General features: G+C 44.5%; 1 protein-coding gene across 1 annotated transcript in view; it reads right to left on the bottom strand.

Moving 5' to 3' along the window:
• Positions 1-21,870, bottom strand: part of F5 (coagulation factor V) — a 146,635-nt gene that overhangs the window by 43,836 nt on the left and 80,929 nt on the right. The window contains exons 11-13 of the mRNA XM_056558186.1: positions 8,351-8,495; positions 5,378-5,587; positions 2,083-3,400 (exon numbers count right to left, since the gene is read on the bottom strand). Of these exons, the coding sequence (XP_056414161.1) occupies positions 2,083-3,400; positions 5,378-5,587; positions 8,351-8,495 (1,673 nt within the window). The remainder of the gene's footprint in view (positions 1-2,082; positions 3,401-5,377; positions 5,588-8,350; positions 8,496-21,870) is intronic.

Below are 21,870 nucleotides of genomic sequence, written 5' to 3'. Positions count from 1 at the left end.
GTCCCCAGGGCCCCCTTTATACATCATCCCCTGTGTATATAAGTTGTGATATTAATAATGTACTGTTTCTTTAATTGTTATACCATGTGATTGTTACTCAGGAGGCACTAGTGACCAGGTGACCCCCTTAAGTGACCTATGGGCTCCTTGCATAGCCCCCCTATATAACCAGGGAGGGGCTGCAATCTCTCTCTTAGTTCCTCAGGTCTCAGTGTGTGTGTCCGGAGCATTGGAGGACTAAAGCCTAAAGTTTGCAGCCACCTGTCAGTTGCAAGTAAGCTAAAGTCATCTAGTTATCAGTCATCAAGTCAGTCAAGTCAAGTCCCCCTTATAGTCACTGTGGCCTGCACCAAAGTCTGTCTAACTACTGCAAGTCTCAGCAAGCCTGCGAGGTCCCCGTGTCACTGGTCACCTCCTTGGGATATTGGATGTACTGCATAGACTGTAACAATTGTCTACCCTCAGTAAAGCTACCATTTGTCCTTTACTTGGCGTCGGTGGCTTCATTGCCCCCGTGCCTATCCCAGGACCAGCGGTATTACCTTTGGGTGGTTAAGGCTAAACCACGCCCTGGCGTCATGACAAGAAGGGGTTAATAACATCTGCCCCTTAGGTTATAACATCTACCCTGCACCTCACACCCTGATGCCACAGTCACTTATATAAAACATGAAGACAGCACTCCTACTAAAGACACTATTCTATCTTGTTATAGTCTTACTGCATTATCTTCTGACTGTAATGTCAGATTTCTGCTGTATAAATGTATGTATATATGGCCAGAACATTTGGGTGGGTGCCACCCCCAGATAATGGGTGCTGGGATGGAAATACATGTCGGGGTGGTGGCATCCCTGGACCCACACTGTTACTTCTTTCATTGTAGTTGGTATGAAAATATTAGGTTTCCTTATATCTGTAAAGTATGACTTGTCCCAAGGCTGCAGCACATAACAATTTATGGTTGTTCCTATTACGAAATATACTGTGGCCATAGTGTTTATACAATTCTTATACTGATATTGCTTGCATTCCCCTGTATGATCATATATGTTTGTGCTCAATATTTGAGCATTTGGGGCCTCACTTTTAATTTTGCCCAGGGCCACACTATGTCTAAATCCAGTCCTGCGATGGACTACTGATGAGCCATTTTACTTTCTGTGTCCATGAGCTGACCCCTTTTCTCTGCACAAGATGCTACACATTCCTGCTCCCTCCATATACGGCATTTTCCCCACTGAAGGGCTCCTAACATATGGACAATCTGTAGTAATGGCTACTGCACCTATTTCCTCTAGGAGAGGCTGCTATTTGGGTACATGTGATAACACTTTTGGATCTAGCTTCCCCCCTTTACAATACATGCTGGTGTGCTCTGTTATTATACAATAGAGAACAATCATGTAGGTGCCCCCAACTTCAGCACAACCTTTGTAGTAAAGAGAATTCCCATAATGATATGTTTTCACAGTGAATTTTTCCATTGGGGACCCAACCGATTATTGAGTAAATTTAAATTTTTCTGTGGATTCACTGTAGTTTTGGATGTGGATTAACCCCATACAATATTCCTATTAAAAATAATGGGACACTCCTTTGAGAATACTGACACAGTCCGTTTCTATTTTGCACCAAAATCTGCTTCCATCGTGGCCTCATACCAGAGAACCACAAGCATTTAGCGCAGGCAATTCATGCAGTTCTCAGCTGAAGCCATTCTATATTTAGGGGGGTAGTTATCATGACAGGTTAACCCACCAGCGCACAGGCTTGCTGGATTTATGTAGAGATGAACACCTCTACATTAATCCAGCAGACCTGTGTGGCCATGCAGAAATCTCCGCTAGCTCAGAGCCAGCAGAGATTTTAACATCTGTTTTGCCCCCTTCAATCGTAACCATGCCCCCCAAATTTTTCCTGCAATACTGACAAAAGCTATAAACCAGACTCAATAGTATCCTTTTTTGTAATTTTCTTGGGTCCAGGTGGGCTTCTAGCCCTAAACCAATTTCTAGGTAGATACGATGACATATTGTTCTGCAGCAACTTGCAGCATACTAAAGCATTAAAGTAACTCACCCAAACATGTCTACGAGTTCTGCATCGTGAACATCATTTATGTCATTTTGAGAAGAAACTGATGTGGTCGTATGCATTTCTATATGGGCATTGTCAGGTGTAGTTGTAGGAGTTAGCACAACTGATGGTGATGCTCTAGTAGGCACTTGGTTCCCTCCACTGCCTGGATCTGACTTGCTTTCATACGTTGATGTTACTGGAGTCTTGTCATAATTCTGATCCATTTGCTGTGTTAGTTCACTTGTATCAATATCTAATTGTGATAACTCTGTGATGTTTTTAGGTCTCTCCACTGCAAAAATGTCATTTGATATTGGGATATCACCAGACTGGGGATCACTATTGTCAGTAACGGAATTCTGTAATTCATTCTTTGCATCTTCAATGACATTTTCACTGGAGGAATTTCCATCATCATGTTCTGCATATCTTTTTTTCAGATTTGAAACTTCTGATCCATTGCTTTGCAGCTGTATTGATTTTCTATCTTCCTCCTCTATAGAGGATTCTTCGAGGTATAATGTGGAATAACTTCCATGATCATCATTTGGTAGGATATCATTTGGTTCACTTTCCAAGTCTGTGTTGTTGGGTCCAGTTACTGTGCTGTTGGGTCCAGTTACTGTGCTGTTGGGTCCAGTTACTGTGCTGTTGGGTCCAGTTACTGTGCTGTTGGGTCCAGTTACTGTGCTGTTGCGTCCAGTTACTGTGCTGTTGCGGTCAGTTACTGTGCTGTTGGGTTCAGTTACTGTGCTGTTGGGTCCAGTTACTGTGCTGTGCTGTTGTGTCCAGTCATCCAGGTCTTCTTCTGTTTGATTTAACTTGTCCCGCTGATCGAGAAGAACCATTTGCATCCCATTTGTTCCATTAAAGCCTTCGCTTCCATTTCTTGTATTTAAATTATCATCTTTTGAGGAGTACTTATTGACATCTTTCAGAAGAAAATCTTCTTCACTGGACTCGGATGAGTAGCTTTTATTTCCCTGGGTTGAGTTTACAGAAACTTGTCTATTTTCATTACTACTTTCAGACATATCTTCTATGGCTAAAGCAGTAAGATTTACACTCTCATCTATCGCTCCGATACTGTTTTTATGTGACCGAATGTTAAGCATTTCTGCCCATCCGTCATTGTAGTCCAAGTCTTCTTTATCTAATTCTGTTTCTATTTCTTCAAAGTTTACTCTTGTATCTGATATTGTTTCTGGATATTCATGAAATATTTCATCCTCTTCATATTCATAATCCTCTGGGCATTTTGCATCCCGAAATCTCAGAGTTGTAACTTTAGAGTTATAATTTCCAAATATCCAGACACCTACAGGAAAACAAATAATGTATATAATGTATGGATTAATACTCAATATTGAACAGTAATGTAATTTTAAGAGTATTAGGTACATCAATTGAAATTGGCCATTGACATATCTGCAATTAAAAATGTGTATATAGAGGGTTCTTATTAGGTAAGTAATTAACTATGCTAATTTCTTCATTTATCTTGCTGGGTGCGCAGTCCTAGGGTGGAGTCTGGGGGACAGAATATCCCATGTTCTGCCTTCAGACTGAAGGAAAGCAAAATTACGGGTAAGACACATTTTGTCATTATATCACATTAGAAAGTCGGAACCTGATGATGAGATTAGTGGCACAAGACAGATGCATTCAACTTCTCCAGTGGTCACAGATTGCTTTCACATGAAGATCATATATCTGGGTCAATCACTGACTGCCATGTTGTGGGTCCCCTATCTTTAAAAAGAGGTTCTTTGTAGGCTGATGTCTGTAGTATACAGTTGTGTGCACCAGCTACTGGAGCAACACAAGAAAATATTATTTTCCAGGAAGAGTAGTAGATGCTTGAAATAAACTTCCAGCAGATGTGGTTCATAAGTCCACAGAAACTCAATTTAACCACTTCCAGACCAGGCTTGTTACCCCCCTCTCTGAACAGACACATTTTAAGATTTATTTTAGTACATGCAGATATGAAAGCTATAAAGGGTCTTTTCTTTTAGTTATTCAAATCATTTTGCGCCATTTTTTCCTTCATACACCAGGCCTTATTTTTATGTAATTTTTAACTTAGCAATTTTTATTTTGTCATGTGGGGGGGGGAAATGTTTCTGCTTTCATTTTTTTAATTAATACCTCAAAGTGATGCTAAAATAATGTTTTCATTTGCGGCCACTTTCTGTAATGGTCATTACTTTATGTCCCCCCCCCCCCCCAAGGCCATAAAGGACCTTTTTGGAGATGGAGGGGCATTTTCTCCCCATTTTTATTATTTCTGATTTCCCCTGTACTTAGAGCTGATATCCCAGCTACAAAAGAAATATATTGCCTGCAGTTCTCCTGCAGATACCCCAGCACCCAGCAATCACATGATCGCCTGGCAGGGATATAGGAAGCAATATTGCTTATTGAGTGCTGTTTAAATTGTTATTGGAAAGACAGAGACAGTACCAAACCATCCCTACCCTCACTATGTTAATGACTGGTTCTCTACTTTAGCAGTGGCATGATTTTGGTGGGGCTGCGATAAAATGCATGGCCGCTTTAGTCTACGGTTGGTTGTCAAGTGGTTAAACATGCCTGGGATAAACTAAATGATATAATAAAAGAGCAGATTACAAGGACCAGGTGGTCTTTTTCTCAATCTTCTATGTTTCCACTGGGAAACATCACAATTTACACTTCCGAAGCTGCAGATCTTCTCATTATTTTTAAAGGTATTTCATTGGTATTTCTTATCAATCACTGTTGTATAGGAATGTATTATGGGTATAATTGCTAATATGGGCGTGCAGGCATAGCTTGAAGCTCTTGGGCACATATGAATACATTTTATTTACCAGGGCCCAAAAATGAGCTCATGTTGTAGTATGGAATGTCTGGGCTTTGTGTGGCATCAATTGTTTACTGGGAGATAACCCTTTCAAGAGTTATTACATTATTCTGTGGTCATAAAACACCATTACACCATTGCACTGGCCTATTATATACACAAATAAAAAATAAATGGTCCCATTTGTTTTTTTATTTATGAAACATAGCGTATTACACATCATCCTAGGCATGAAGGGCAAATAATAACTCAACATTTGCACACTTGCGGGGCATGTATAGAGGCATAAAGCTGTTTCACTATTCATTGTATCTGAATACATTCTCAAAACAAACAGAGGCTACAGCTGGCCCCAGGCCTGGGCTAGGAAGGCATTCACAGAGAATAACTGTATTATATTTATTCAGCTATGTTTGTTCATTTCAACTTGCATTAAATGTGAATTACCTTCATTATTCATTTCAACGGAAATAGTTTCACCAGTCATTGGAAAGAGCGTCATCATATCTCCATATCCCAGTTTGTATCGGAAAGTATGGCCGCTAAGCTGTAATGTAATGGCTTCATCTTGCAGCCCTACACTTGAAACATGCCAATGGACAACATCGCTTTGACAAAATCCAAGAATTGCATTTTCATAGCTATTTCCATTAATGCCTGTAAGAATAAAAAGACATTAGGCAAAAAAAGTCCTCTTAATTCCACTAAACTATTGAGAAATGAAGTGTAATGCCTAATGAATAATTGGATCAAAGGAATGCCCAATAAAGGAAGACACGGGTAATTTTTTATGCCGGATTTGATGGGAGGAATGTATCAAATGACCACTGGTCTTCTGGTTAATACAATTAAAGTCATATGATTTTCCATAACAGCAATAGGGCTGCTTATTTACCAATCAGCATGCAATTGTGTGGATGGAGTCGCCCACAATATTTAATGCCAGTGCAGAGTGTTGGACTTATGTGTTTTTGTCTACTAATACTGAACATTTGATTTGCTTGGTAATGTGAAAAACAATAAACAATGTAACATATACTGATTTTTCCCTTTAATTTAAGGAACATTTTATATCATCTTGCTAAGTCAATTCCATACACATGAGTGCTCCGAACATACACTTTTATAAAAGCTGCACCAAAGGGTAATTGGGTAAGGGTACAACACTCTAATATATACCCCATCTAGATTCTGCTTTTCTTCCTCTCTGAGTGCCTGTGGTGTTGTGGGGATGCAGCAGCTCAGATTATACTTTTTAGATTTATTCTCTTAGATATATTTATAATTCTTTATTTATATAGTGCTCACAGACTCTGCAGCACTGTTCACTCAAATCAGCCCCTGTCCCCATTGGGGCTTACAATCTATATTCACCTATCAATATGTTTTTTTGGAGTGTGGGAGGAAACCAGAGTACCCAAATGAAAACCACTTAAACACAGGGAGATGTTGTCCTTAGTGGGATTTAAATCTAGGACCCCAGTGCGGCAAGGCAACAGTGCTAACAGAGAAAAAGAACTACTGCTGTTGTCGTAGCAAAAAGCTCGAACCACAGAGTCCTTTGCTTTTATCACTCATAAGGGACCTCAATATAAAGCTCTGACAGCTTAGTAACATATTTAAGGTTTACTGATTAAGCTTATGTTTTGGTTTTAAACAGATCTTTGATGCCTAGTTTGGAAAAATGTTCCAAGCAATCATACGACATAATCCTCTGGTGTTTTTATTCAATATACTTGGTTTATGGTTATATTCATAGTCATTCATGTTAACTTAGAGGGGTATTCCAGGCAAAAACTTTTATATATATATATATATATATATATATATATATATATATATATCAACTGGTTTCAGAAAGTTAAACAGATTTGTAAATTACTTCTATTAAAAAATCTTGAGCTTCTGAAGTTAAGGTTATTCTTTTCTGTCTAAGTGCTCTCTGATGACACCTGTCTCGGGAAACGCCCAGTTTAGAAGAGGTTTGCTATGGGGATTTGCTTCTAAACTGGGCGTTTCCCGAGACAGGTGTCATCAGAGAGAACTTAGACAGAAAAGAACAACCTTAACTTCAGAAGCTCATAAGTACTGAAAGGATTAAGATTTTTTAATAGAAGTAATTTACAAATCTGTTTGACTTTCTGGAGCCAGTTGATATATAAAAAAGTTTTTTCCTGGATAACCCCTTTAATCCCTAAAAACTAATACAGATATGGTTGGAAAAAAAGGACATGAGGAAGACTGGACCAATATGAGAAAATGTTGGTCCCTGTTATGGTTATAACTACTGTTTCTAAAGCATTTTACAACAGTTAGCTCCCAATAAAGTGTCATTCCCATCTTAGATATTTATGACATTTCCACAGGATATGCCATAGACTATGCATAGGGACAGTATTTAGACTCTTTTCCTTTTTTTTTTTTTCTTATGTTGAGGTTTTGTGCTATAATAAAATAGGATAATTTTTCCCATCATTCTGCACTTAAAGGCACGAGATTTTACTATATTTAACGCTGGGAGGTGTCTTTGCTCCCAGTGATAGTGAGGATATGTAAGTTGCCCTCTGGGCGGAGAGCTGTACTTATCAGATCCCGTGGCTCTGGCACTCCCTCGGTGTGATAGACTGCTCTCGTCACCGCTCTGCTCTGTTTGCTTAGGGAGCAGTGCGATGATGCAGGCCGTCAATCACTCCAAAGGGGGCATCGCTACGGCTGGAACTACCAGACCAGGAAAGTACAGTTTCCTGTCCAGGGGCTACTTGCGGGCCAGCTGGGGAGACTTAATAACTACATATCCTTACCATCCCTAGGGGCAAAAACGTCCCCCAGGGATGGTGAGGATGAAGATTTTACCATACATAACGTGTTGCCAAGCGTTATATATATTAAAATCTAATGCTTAATTCCCTTTAATACCCCATAATTACAAAGTAAAAAACTGGATTTTGGACATTTTTGTCTGATAGAAGTCCCTTTACAGGAGTCCCTTGACCCCTCTTGTTCCTGGTGACCTTCCTACGAAAACAGCTGTTGGCATAATCCCATCCACCATGTCAATGACCACTTCACATACTGGCATGGAGGTCGGGGATTCCTGTTCTACAGATGCACATCCCAGAAGATGGACCTATATGTAGAAGTTAGGGCTTTTACTATGGATATGCCCTAAATGCCTAACATACAAATAAACCTTTAACATCTCCTGGGGGATACAGGCGAAAATATACCTACATAAAGATTATATGATTTATAAATTTCGTACCATACATAACCACAGGGAAAAAATTCTTGTAAAGAGAGAGAAGACACATTTCTATATATTTATTTAGAGACTGTTTCAGTTTCCCTTGAAATTGTATTTGGTTTGTTTCTAATTGTATTGTTTGAAAAAAAGAGAGAAAAGAAGGAAAAACATCTTACTGTTGATGACATAGGAATTGTATAGGCTCTTTGAATCTTTGTTCAGTACTTTGTTGCAGGCTTTTGGTTTGTTATGTTCATAGTACCAGCTTTTGTTCTCATCAAAAACAGTAAACATTGCAACTTGTTCTCTATCGGTTTTTTCCTAGACAGAAAGCAAAAAAGTCTTTATAACTGCCAGGTAAGTCAAAATGATTAACATTCCTTGCTGATCATTGCTTTTTTTCTGGTGATTCGAACTCTGGGAAGTGTCATTTTATACCAGTTCCTGTATAGTAATCTGATGTAGAGAAACCCACCATGCTCCCCAAAATAACTTAAAACTGACAAAAGTAATAATGACTACCAATTTACTGAACATTAATTGATGAAAATCAGACATTGCTTTTGAATTGTGGCTCAACAGAATCATATTAAAAAACAAAATAATGAAACTGGTCTGGACAAAAATTAGTAAGTTGTCTCAGAAAATTTGAAAATATAGACTAACATTTTAAAGGGAAAGGCTACAAGACCATCTCCAAGCAGCTGGTTGTTCCTATGACTACAGTTGCCCACATTATTCAGAAGTTTAAGGTCTACAGGACTGTCGCCAACCTACCTTGATGTGCCTGCATGAGGAAAATGGATGACAAATAGAAGAGAGGAATAATAAGAATGGTAACCAAATAGCCCAAAACAACGTATAAGGAGGGAGCCAAGATACCTGTGGACAAGTGCAGATGTCTCTTTTTTCGGGTCTAACTGCAGTGACTGCCTCAAAAGGTTGTGCAACTGAATATAAAAGGGGTTATCCACCATAAGTTGATTTTAGTATATACCTACCAGACAGTAATGGACATGCTTAGGAAGGATCTGCGCTTGTCTTGGGGCTAAATGGCTATGTTGTGAGATTACCATAACTCTTTGGCTAGCTTTTGTGAACTGGTATTTCCTGTTTGAGTTTTCTTCTTTGCCTACAAATCCCATAATTCCATTTTCCTCGCTCCCACACATCAGCCACCCCACCCATTGAAACATAATGAGCTGCATCCATTCAAAAGACCTGTGGTTTTCAATCAGGGTGCCTATAGCTGTTGCATTAGTTGCAGATTGATCTCTCTCTCCCACCAAGTGGTCGTTCCCCCCATTGAAGTAGACAGGCTCCCTGTCATCAGCTGACTAGTGAGTCAGGTCTCGGCCGCATTGCCACCTGGGAAAAATCTGAGACAACAGTCATTTTGTATGCTGTTAAAAATAAATATTGGGGTGAAAATCACAGAAGAATTGTGAGAAAACCGTCACACACAGGTACAGACACTATTCAAAATTCAAAAGTAATCTCTGACTTTCATTGGTAAATTTTCAATACATTTTTATTCATTATTACTTTTCTAAGTTACAAGTTATTTCAGGGAGCATTGTAGGTTTTTCTGTCTTTAACGGGAGGGCACTAGCAATTTTGTCCACATCTATAATTACCAAAACAGCACTATAGGAGCTGAGAAAGGATGTTAGGAAACTTCTGTCTCCAATGATAACAAGCAGAATTGTGAATGCAGCTCTCGAGTATATTACAGACTGGACCTGAGCAAGATCTATATATATAAAACTCAACTTGTGTGTATGTGTGTATGTTCCACAAAAACTTCCAAACGGCTAAAGATATTAACATGAAACTTGGCACACATGTTACTTATATGTCAACAACAAACATAGGATAGGTAATTTAACCCTTCCTCATCCCCATTTGCCAGGGGCGAGGTTTATGTTTAAAGTCCCATACAAGTCTATGGGAAATATATGTTACTACATAACTTCCAAACGGCTCAAGATATTTCGATAATACTTGGTCACATGTTACTTATATGTCCACTTAAAATATAGGATAGTTAATTTAACCCTTAACTACCCCCATTTATGAGGGTCGGGGTTTTTGTTTAAAGTCCCATGCAAATCAATGGGAAATGTATGTTCCCACACAACTTCCAAACGGCTGGAGATATTTCAATACCTGGTACACATATTACGGGTCGGGATATGAAGACGGGATGGAAGGTTGGGATGGGAGGTCTGGATAGGAGGTCGAGATAGGAGGACGGGAAAGGAGGTCGGGATAGGAGGACGGGAAAGGAGGACGGGATATGAGGACGAGATAGGAGGTCGGGATAAGAGGTTGGGATAGGAGGACGGCATAATAGGAGGGGAAAGGAGGACGGGATAGAAGGACGGGATAGGAGGATGGGATAGGAGGACGGGATAGGAGGTATGGATACGAGGTTGAGATAGGAGGTCGAGATAGGAGGTCGAGATAGGAGGTCGAGTTAGGAGGTCGAGATATGAGGACGGGAAAGGAGGACGAGATAGGAGGTCAAGATAGGAGGTCGGCATAGGAGCTACCCCCATTTATGAGGGTCAGGGTTTTTGTTTAAAGTCCCATGCAAATGAATGGGAAATGTATGGTCCCACACAACTTCCAAACGGCTGGAGATATTTCAATACCTGGTACACATATTACGGGTCGGGATATGAGGACGGGATGGGAGGTCGGGATGGGAGGTCTGGATAGGAGGACGAGATAGGAGGAAGGGAAAGGAGGTCGGGATAGGAGGACGGGAAAGGAGGACGGGATATGAGGACGAGATAGGAGGTTGGGATAAGAGGTTGGGATAGGAGGACGGCATAGGAGGAGGGGATAGGAGGACGGGATAGAAGGACGGGATAGGAGAACGGGATAGGAGGACGGGATAGGAGGTCTGGATACGAGGTTGAGATAGGAGGTCGAGATAGGAGGTCGAGATAGGAGGTTGAGATAGGAGGTCGAGATATGAGGACGGGAAAGGAGGACGAGATAGGAGGTCAAGATAGGAAGTCGGCATAGGAGCTCGAGATTGGAGGTCGAGATAGGAGGTCGAGATGGGAGGACAGGATAGGAGGACGGGATAGGAGGTCGAAATAGAAGGACGGGATAGGAGGACGGGATAGGAGGTCGGGATATGGGGTTGGGATATGACAACAATATATGAGGACGGGATATTAAGTCAAAAGCTTCCTCCTTTGTTTATTTTCCTCCCCAACAAGGATTAGGAAGGAAAAACCGGGCAACGCCGGGTACTCAGCTAGTTACTAATAAAATGTATTTACAAGGTCAATGTTCTATGTACACAAGATTACTTCATTATTCATACATAATAGTGCTTAAAGGTAAATATACTTTTTTATGCTAGAATATAGTTCAACATGCAGTAAATATAAACAAATCTACAAAATCATATCTACAACAGTGGTGGGGAATTTATCAAACAATTTAGACTTTTTTGAGGGAAAAAGTTGCATGTTCGCTCTGTGCTAGTGTTGAGCGCGAATAATCTAAATGCAAATTTTTACCGCGAATATTGGCACTTTGCGATTTCGCAAATATTTATAATATAGCGCTATAATTTCATAATGACGAATATTCATTTTTTTTCTTCACAGTACACATCACAACAATGATGTGTACTGTGTAAAAAAAATAAGTGATCATCCCTCCCTGCTTCCAGCTTGTGGTCCAAAGAAGGCTCCAATATTATTTACTGTGTGAGTCGGTTTGGAGCGCGATATTTCGTATATGCGAATATGCAAATATTTGCGAATATCGGAACTTCCAGAGGACACTGATCCCTCCCTTCTTTTAGCTTGTGGGCCAATGAGAAGGATGCAAATACAGTTGTCAGAGGTTAGCAACATCCCTAGCAACCAATAGGAAAGTTGCCCACCCCTTCACTATATAATCGCGCATGCACACTATACGAATTTCATTACGATTTTCGCATGGAAAAACAAACATAGGATGAATATTTGTCCATATATTCATGAAATATCGCAAATTCAATAATGGCCCCTGCCACTCATCACTAGTCCGTGCGACTTTTTACCAAACCACACATTTGTGAGAGATCACTGTTCACAGTGAAATCTCCAAATGCGGATGCAGCGGTCATGAATCTATCATTGCGACTTTCCGTGGGAAAGTCGCAAAAAAGTCGCAAACCACACTAAAAAGTTGCAAGTCACGTCCAGGTAAGACCTAGCTTACTAAACTGCCTGTAAAGAGCATTTTTTCAAAAAGATGCACAAAAATACTTTTTGTAAAGCTCTGCTCCCGCATTTACCACCCGCCCGTTAGCTATTGTCCTCACAGTGAGGACATGCTGGGAGCTGCAGTTGCAACAGCTAGCGGGCGGGTGGTAGATGTGGGCTGGTGTGAGTGGAGACGGTCAGCTCACAGAAATATGAAACTACGGCACTGTAATTTCATATTTCCATTAACCAAAACCATTAATTTCCTAATAAATAGTGTAGAATACTAAATGGAAAGAATATTTTACAGTGTTGACTACTTATATTAAGTATGTCTGTTGTTATATGTGTTTGTGTGTGCATGGCGACTTAGGTCTATACCTCTACAGCTCTACCACAGCTAAAGGGGCTCAATTCCATTTTCTGCTACAGCCCTGTAGGTATGGGAGGTGCTAAGAAACTTTAATTTTATTAAGACAGGAGGCTCCTAATATATGCAACTCTTTCTCGTTTATTTGCTCCAGCAGCGAGATAGTTAAATGAATTGAAAGAGAAAAAACTTAGGAACAACCAAACATGAATGACCACTAGCCAATCATAATAGGACCTAGTCCATATAATGTGTGCCCAGTCAATAATCTTCCTTCTTTCTCGCTGCTCCGCAGGACAAGATACGTATATTCATTATTATTGTGCTAATTACTTGCATATGTTTATTAATTTGCTCTGTTAATTAAATTCATTACAAATTAATTTTATTCCATTGCTTCTGCATTTCTATAATTCTCCCGGTTATAGCTCCCCCCTATTTCAACCGGGCTTTGTACTACACATTCAATGCTTATAATCCCTTATCAGTCCTTTCTTTCCTTCTTTATCCCTTCCCCCTCTCTTCACTCCGTTCATATATTATCATTACCACTACCTTTCTTCTGCTCTCGGCGGAGTTATTCGGCCGCCCGCACTTCCTTATTCTCCATAAACCTGTAATCTCGGGTCTCGCGAGACTTCGGCTTATCTTAATGTTTCGCGCTCTAGCGATTCTCCTCACAGCGCTCGTCAGGAGAATCCTGTCAGACGTGTCTCTTCTCATTGATTCATTACCGGAGCTTGTTCACCGCTTGTACCACCACCTAATTAGAGCTATACTATTAGTTTTCATTAGCCTGTGCTTACCACTTGTACCACCACCTATTAGAATATCTTTCACTAAACAAGGTAGTAGTTACTTTTATTGTTAACCCTTTAGGGTCCCTTCAGGATATATATATATATATATATATAATTATATCTATACTTACCCTATACTATTATTATTCTTTTCTACAGCCATAAAATGGAGAATAAAAATTCCTCTCAGGATATTAACCCTTCAACCTCCAAAGATACCTCTAGTCAAAATGAGCATTTACAAGCCATGATAGACATTTCTGTTAACAAAGCCATTCTTAATCTTAATGACTCTATTTCTAATACCATAGCCATTGCCATGGCCCAAAATAAACTCTCAGGTTTTTCTACTCCCTCTGACCATTTTTGGTCAGCAGAAGAGTCTTCCGCTCAACTTGCCAAAGGGCACAAAATTTCTGGTAAAAGAATAAAAAAGCAACGCTTTTGCGTAGACGACCGTAAGTCCCAAAAACATAAGTCATCAAAAGTCAGGGTTGGTCAAGACATGTGTGAATTACCACTTAAACCCAGTGGTTCAGAGATACCTGCATTACCCATGCAGCCCAGACCCTCTGTCCGAGAGGAGCAAAATAGCAGTCGGACTAGACATACCCAAAAAAGGGCAAAACCAGATTCATATAATATATCAGAGTCATCAGAGTCAGATTCCAATGATTCTGGCGATTATATTACTATTGATAATGATAATGAGTTTGAGGAAGGAGAGGTACTTGAGGTACCCATGGATCAGTCTTCGGACCTAGTTACCACTCATACTATACTAGATAGCGTAGGTAATCCCTATTTCGAGCCAGATGCTATTTCCCACCCCAGATCTTCAGAGTGGACTCCCCATCCCCAAGTCTGTAAATATATTTGAGCCAAAGCCAAAAAATCCATGGACAATACCTCCCGTAGTAAATTGCGGGCAGAATGCCCTCGACCTAGTCTTCCTGACAAAGCAGCGGTCACTCCTGAATTGGACCCTGTCCTAGTAAAATATCTACTTAAAACAGGAAAAAATCCTAAAAAAGGTTTAGACAGATCTCTCAAAAGTGTCCAAGATAAACTATTGGATACTTTAGGTCCACTCACTAAGATGCTGGACATCACTGAAGAGGCTGTTTCAACAAATCAGCCCTTAAATACTGATGTTATGAGAGGATGGTTACAAAGAACTGTTTGTATGTTAGGTAACGCCAACGCAGCTTTGACCGCCGAAAGGCGAAGAACCATTCTGATTAATCTTGACCCCCAACTGGCTAATCTCGCCACTTCAGAATTTGGTTCTGCTACTGAAGGTCTCCTCTTTGGAGAAAACTTCCTAAAAGAGATAGGAAAATTTGTGGGAATATTTACTTCCCTAGATAAGGCTCAGACTAATTTGCGCAAAGTCTTCCCTGGTAGGGTTTTTGGCAGGGCCGGAAAAGGACGGAGCCGATTTTCCGGCCGTGCATCCTCCTCAAGAGGAATTTCTAGAGGCTCATTTAACCAAGATAGATCCCAATATAATACCCACTCTTATCACACCTGTTACGCCGAGCGCTCCGGGTCCCCGCTCCTCCCCGGAGCGCTCGCTTCACTCTCGCTACCGCAGCGCTCCGGGCAGCTCCACTGACCCGGTGCGCTGCGATACCGTCTCCAGCCGGGATGCGATTCGCGATGCGGGTGGCGCCCGCTCGCGATGCGCATCCCGGCTCCCGTACCTGACTCGCTCTCCGTCTGTCCTGTCCCGGCGCGCGCGGCCCCGCTCCCTAGGGCGCGCGCGCGCCGGGTCTCTGCGATTTAAAGGGCCACTGCGCCGCTGATTGGCGCAGTGGTTCCAATTAGTGTGTTCACCTGTGCACTCCCTATTTATACCTCACTTCCCCTTCACTCCCTCGCCGGATCTTGTTGCCATTGTGCCAGTGAAAGCGTTTCCTTGTGTGTTCCTAGCCTGTGTTCCAGACCTCCTGCCGTTGCCCCTGACTACGATCCTTGCTGCCTGCCCCGACCTTCTGCTACGTCCGACCTTGCTTCTGTCTACTCCCTTGTACCGCGCCTATCTTCAGCAGCCAGAGAGGTTGAGCCGTTGCTAGTGGATACGACCTGGTCACTACCGCCGCAGCAAGACCATCCCGCTTTGCGGCGGGCTCTGGTGAAAACCAGTAGTGACTTAGAACCGGTCCACTAGCACGGTCCACGCCAATCCTTCTCTGGCACAGAGGATCCACCTCCTGCCAGCCGGCATCGTGACAGTAGATCCGGCCATGGATCCCGCTGAAGTTCCTCTGCCAGTTGTCGCCGACCTAACCACGGTGGTCGCCCAGCAGTCACAACAGATAGCGCAACAAGGCCACCAGCTGTCTCAACTGACCGTGATGCTACAGCAGCTACTACCACAGCTTCAGCAATCATCTCCTCCGCCAGCTCCTGCACCTCCTCCGCAGCGAGTGGCCGCTTCAGGCCTACGACTATCCTTGCCGGATAAATTTGATGGGGACTCTAAATTTTGCCGTGGCTTCCTTTCTCAATGTTCCCTGCACTTGGAGATGATGTCGGACCAGTTTCCCACTGAAAGGTCTAAGGTGGCTTTCGTAGTCAGCCTTCTGTCTGGAAAAGCTCTGTCATGGGCTACACCGCTCTGGGACCGCAATGACCCCGTCACTGCCTCTGTACACTCCTTCTTCTCGGAAATTCGAAGTGTCTTTGAGGAACCTGCCCGAGCCTCTTCTGCTGAGACTGCCCTGTTGAACCTGGTCCAGGGTAATTGTTACGCCGAGCGCTCCGGGTCCCCGCTCCTCCCCGGAGCGCTCGCTACACTCCTCTCACTGCAGCGCTCCGGTCGGTTCCACGGACCCGGGGCGCTGCGATACCGCCTCTGGCCGGGATGCGATTCGCGATGCGGGTAGCGCCCGCTCGCGATGCGCACCCCGGCTCCCGTACCTGACTCGCTCTCCGTCAGTTCTGTCCCGGCGCGCGCGGCCCCGCTCCCTAGGGCGCGCGCGCGCCGGGTCTTTGCGATTTAAAGGGCCACTGCGCCGCTGATTGGCGCAGTGGTTCCAATTAGTGTTTACACCTGTGCACTTCCCTATATCACCTCACTTCCCCTTCACTCCCTCGCCGGATCTTGTTGCCTTAGTGCCAGTGAAAGCGTTTCCTTGTGTGTTCCTAGCCTGTGTTCCAGACCTCCTGCCGTTGCCCCTGACTACGATCCTTGCTGCCTGCCCCGACCTTCTGCTACGTCCGACCTTGCTTCTGTCTACTCCCTTGTACCGCGCCTATCTTCAGCAGCCAGAGAGGTTGAGCCGTTGCTAGGGGATACGACCTGGTCACTACCGCCGCAGCAAGACCATCCCGCTTTGCGGCGGGCTCTGGTGAAAACCAGTAGTGACTTAGAACCGATCCTCTAGCACGGTCCACGCCAATCCCTCTCTGGCACAGAGGATCCACTACCTGCCAGCCGGCATCGTGACAGTAGATCCGGCCATGGATCCCGCTGAAGTTCCTCTGCCAGTTGTCGCTGACCTTACCACGGTGGTCGCCCAGCAGTCACAACAGATTGCGCAACAAGGCCAACAGCTGTCTCATTTGACTGTTATGCTACAACAGTTACTACCACAGCTCCAGCAACCATCTCCTCCGCCAGCTCCTGTACCTCCTCCGCAGCGAGTGGCCGCTTCTGGACTACGACTATCCTTGCCGGATAAATTTGATGGGGACTCTAAGTTTTGCCGTGGCTTCCTTTCCCAATGTTCATTACACTTGGAGATGATGTCGGACCAGTTCCCCACTGAAAGGTCTAAGGTGGCTTTCGTAGTCAGCCTGCTGTCTGGAAAAGCCCTGGCTTGGGCCACACCGCTCTGGGACCGCAATGACCCCGTCACTGCCTCTGTACACTCCTTCTTCTCGGAAATTCGAAGTGTCTTTGAGGAACCTGCCCGAGCCTCTTCTGCTGAGACTGCCCTGTTGAACCTGGTCCAGGGTAATTCTTCCGTTGGCGAGTATGCCGTACAATTCCGTACTCTTGCTTCTGAATTATCCTGGAACAATGAGGCCCTCTGCGCGACCTTTAAAAAAGGCCTATCCAGCAACATTAAAGATGTTCTGGCCGCACGAGAAATGCCTGCTAATCTTCATGAACTTATTCACCTAGCCACTCGCATTGACATGCGTTTTTCCGAAAGGCGTCAGGAGCTCCGCCAAGATATGGACTCTGTTCGCACGAGGCGTTTCTTCTCCTCGGCTCCTCTCTCCTATGGTTCCCTGCAATCTGTTCCTGTGCCTCCCGCCGTGGAGGCTATGCAGGTCGACCGGTCTCGCCTGACATCTCAAGAGAGGACACGACGCCGCATGGAGAACCTCTGCCTGTACTGTGCTAGTACCGAACACTTCCTGAGGGATTGTCCTATCCGCCCTCCCCGCCTGGAAAGACGTACCCTGACTCCGCACAAAGGTGAGACAATCCTTGATGTCCACTCTGCTTCTCCACGTCTTACTGTGCCTGTGCGGATGTCTGCCTCTGCCTTCTCCTTCTCTTCTGTGGCCTTCTTGGACTCTGGATCTGCAGGAAATTTTATTTTGGCCTCTCTCGTCAACAGGTTCAACATCCCAGTGACCACTCTCACCAGACCCCTTTACATCAATTGTATAAACAATGAAAGATTGGACTGTTCCATACGTTTCCGCACGGAGCCCCTTCTAATGAGCATCGGATCTCATCACGAGAGGATTGAACTTTTGGTCCTCCCCAATTGCACCTCGGAAATTCTCCTTGGACTTCCCTGGCTTCAACTTCATTCCCCAACCCTGGATTGGTCCACTGGGGAGATCAAGAGTTGGGGGCCCTCTTGTTCCAAGGACTGTCTAAAACCGGTTCCCAGTAACCCTTGCCGTAACTCTGTGCTTCCTCCAGTAACCGGTCTCCCTAAGGCCTATATGGACTTCGCGGATGTTTTCTGCAAAAAACAAGCGGAGACTCTACCTCCTCACAGGCCTTATGATTGTCCTATCGACCTCCTCCCGGGCACTACTCCACCCCGGGGCAGAATTTATCCTCTCTCTGCCCCAGAGACTCTTGCCATGTCTGAATACGTCCAGGAGAATCTAAAAAAGGGCTTTATCCGTAAATCCTCCTCTCCTGCCGGAGCCGGATTTTTCTTTGTGTCCAAAAAAGATGGCTCTCTACGTCCTTGCATTGACTACCGCGGACTTAATAAAATCACGGTTAAGAACCGCTACCCCTTACCCCTCATCTCTGAACTCTTTGATCGCCTCCAAGGTGCCCACATCTTTACTAAATTGGACTTAAGAGGCGCCTATAACCTCATCCGCATCAGAGAGGGGGATGAGTGGAAAACAGCATTTAACACCAGAGATGGACATTTTGAGTATCTGGTCATGCCCTTTGGCCTGTGCAACGCCCCTGCTGTCTTCCAAGACTTTGTTAATGAAATTTTTCGTGATCTGTTATACTCCTGTGTTGTTGTATATCTTGATGATATCCTAATTTTTTCGGCCAATCTAGAAGAACACCGCCAGCATGTCCGTATGGTTCTTCAGAGACTTCGTGACAATCAACTCTATGCTAAAATTGAGAAATGTCTGTTTGAATGCCAATCTCTTCCTTTTCTAGGATACTTGGTCTCTGGCCAGGGACTACAAATGGATCCAGATAAACTCTCTGCCGTCTTAGATTGGCCACGCCCCTCCGGACTCCGTGCCATCCAACGTTTTTTGGGGTTCGCCAATTATTACAGGCAATTTATTCCACATTTTTCTACCATTGTGGCTCCTATTGTGGCTTTAACCAAAAAAAATGCCGATCCCAAGTCTTGGCCTCCTCAAGCGGAAGACGCCTTTAAACGACTCAAGTCTGCCTTCTCTTCGGCTCCCGTGCTCTCCAGACCTGACCCATCTAAACCCTTCCTATTGGAGGTTGATGCCTCCTCAGTGGGAGCTGGAGCTGTCCTTCTACAAAAAAACTCTTCCGGGCATGCTGTTACTTGTGGGTTTTTTTCTAGGACCTTCTCTCCGGCGGAGAGGAACTACTCCATCGGGGATCGAGAGCTTCTAGCCATTAAATTAGCACTTGAGGAATGGAGGCATCTGCTGGAGGGATCAAGATTTCCAGTTATTATTTACACCGATCACAAGAACCTCTCCTATCTCCAGTCTGCCCAACGGCTGAATCCTCGTCAGGCCAGGTGGTCTCTGTTCTTTGCCCGATTTAATTTTGAAATTCACTTTCGGCCTGCTGATAAGAACATTAGGGCCGATGCTCTCTCTCGTTCCTCAGATGCTTCTGAAATTGAACTCTCTCCTCAACACATCATTCCTCCTGACTGCCTGATTTCCACTTCTTCAGCCTCCATCAGGCAAACTCCTCCAGGAAAAACCTTTGTTTCTCCACGCCAACGCCTCGGAATCCTCAAATGGGGTCACTCCTCCCATCTCGCAGGTCATGCGGGCATCAAGAAATCTGTGCAACTCATCTCTCGCTTCTATTGGTGGCCGACTCTAGAGACTGATGTGGTGGACTTTGTGCGAGCCTGCACTATCTGTGCCCGGGATAAGACTCCTCGCCAGAAGCCCGCTGGTTTTCTTCTTCCTCTGCCTGTTCCCGAACAACCTTGGTCTCTGATTGGTATGGATTTTATTACTGACTTACCCCCATCCCATGGCAACACTGTTATTTGGGTGGTCGTTGATCGATTCTCCAAAATGGCACATTTCATCCCTCTTCCCGGTCTTCCTTCAGCGCCTCAGTTGGCTAAACAATTTTTTGTACACATTTTTCGTCTTCACGGGTTGCCTACGCAGATCGTCTCGGATAGAGGCGTCCAATTTGTGTCTAAATTCTGGAGGGCTCTCTGTAAACAACTCAAGATTAAATTAAATTTTTCTTCTGCATACCATCCTCAATCCAATGGACAAGTAGAAAGAATTAACCAGATCTTGGGTGACTATTTACGACATTTTGTTTCCTCCCGCCAGGATGACTGGGCAGATCTTCTACCTTGGGCCGAATTCTCGTATAATTTCAGAATCTCTGAATCTTCCTCCAAATCCCCGTTTTTCGTGGTGTACGGCCGTCACCCTCTTCCCCCCCTCCCTACCCCCTTGCCCTCTGGTCTGCCCGCTGTGGATGAAATTTCTCGTGATCTTTCCATCATATGGAGAGAGACCCAAAATTCTCTCTTACAGGCTTCTTCACGCATGAAGAGATTCGCGGATAAGAAAAGAAGAGCTCCTCCCATTTTTTCCCCTGGAGACAAGGTATGGCTCTCCGCCAAATATGTCCGCTTCCGTGTCCCTAGCTATAAGTTGGGACCACGCTATCTTGGTCCTTTCAAGATTTTGCGCCAGATTAATCCTGTCTCTTACAAACTTCTTCTTCCTCCTTCTCTTCGTATTCCTAATGCCTTTCATGTTTCTCTTCTTAAGCCTCTTATCATTAACCGTTTCTCTCCCAAGTCTGTTCCCCCCGCTCCTGTCTCCGGCTCCTCGGACATCTTCTCCGTCAGAGAAATTTTAGCATCTAAAAAGGTCAGAGGGAAAACCTTCTTTTTAGTGGATTGGGAGGGTTGTGGTCCAGAAGAGAGGTCCTGGGAACCTGAGGACAATATCCTGGACAAAAGTCTGGTCCTCAGGTTCTCAGGCTCCAAGAAGAGGGGGAGACCCAAGGGGGGGGGTACTGTTACGCCGAGCGCTCCGGGTCCCCGCTCCTCCCCGGAGCGCTCGCTACACTCCTCTCACTGCAGCGCTCCGGTCGGTTCCACGGACCCGGGGCGCTGCGATACCGCCTCTGGCCGGGATGCGATTCGCGATGCGGGTAGCGCCCGCTCGCGATGCGCACCCCGGCTCCCGTACCTGACTCGCTCTCCGTCAGTTCTGTCCCGGCGCGCGCGGCCCCGCTCCCTAGGGCGCGCGCGCGCCGGGTCTTTGCGATTTAAAGGGCCACTGCGCCGCTGATTGGCGCAGTGGTTCCAATTAGTGTTTACACCTGTGCACTTCCCTATATCACCTCACTTCCCCTTCACTCCCTCGCCGGATCTTGTTGCCTTAGTGCCAGTGAAAGCGTTTCCTTGTGTGTTCCTAGCCTGTGTTCCAGACCTCCTGCCGTTGCCCCTGACTACGATCCTTGCTGCCTGCCCCGACCTTCTGCTACGTCCGACCTTGCTTCTGTCTACTCCCTTGTACCGCGCCTATCTTCAGCAGCCAGAGAGGTTGAGCCGTTGCTAGGGGATACGACCTGGTCACTACCGCCGCAGCAAGACCATCCCGCTTTGCGGCGGGCTCTGGTGAAAACCAGTAGTGACTTAGAACCG

This window comes from Hyla sarda, chromosome 2, assembly GCF_029499605.1.
Source record: "Hyla sarda isolate aHylSar1 chromosome 2, aHylSar1.hap1, whole genome shotgun sequence".
Classification (NCBI taxonomy): Eukaryota; Metazoa; Chordata; class Amphibia; order Anura; family Hylidae; genus Hyla; species Hyla sarda.
The sequence above is the reverse complement of the archived record's forward strand: the minus strand, read 5'-3'. Positions and strand labels throughout refer to the sequence as shown.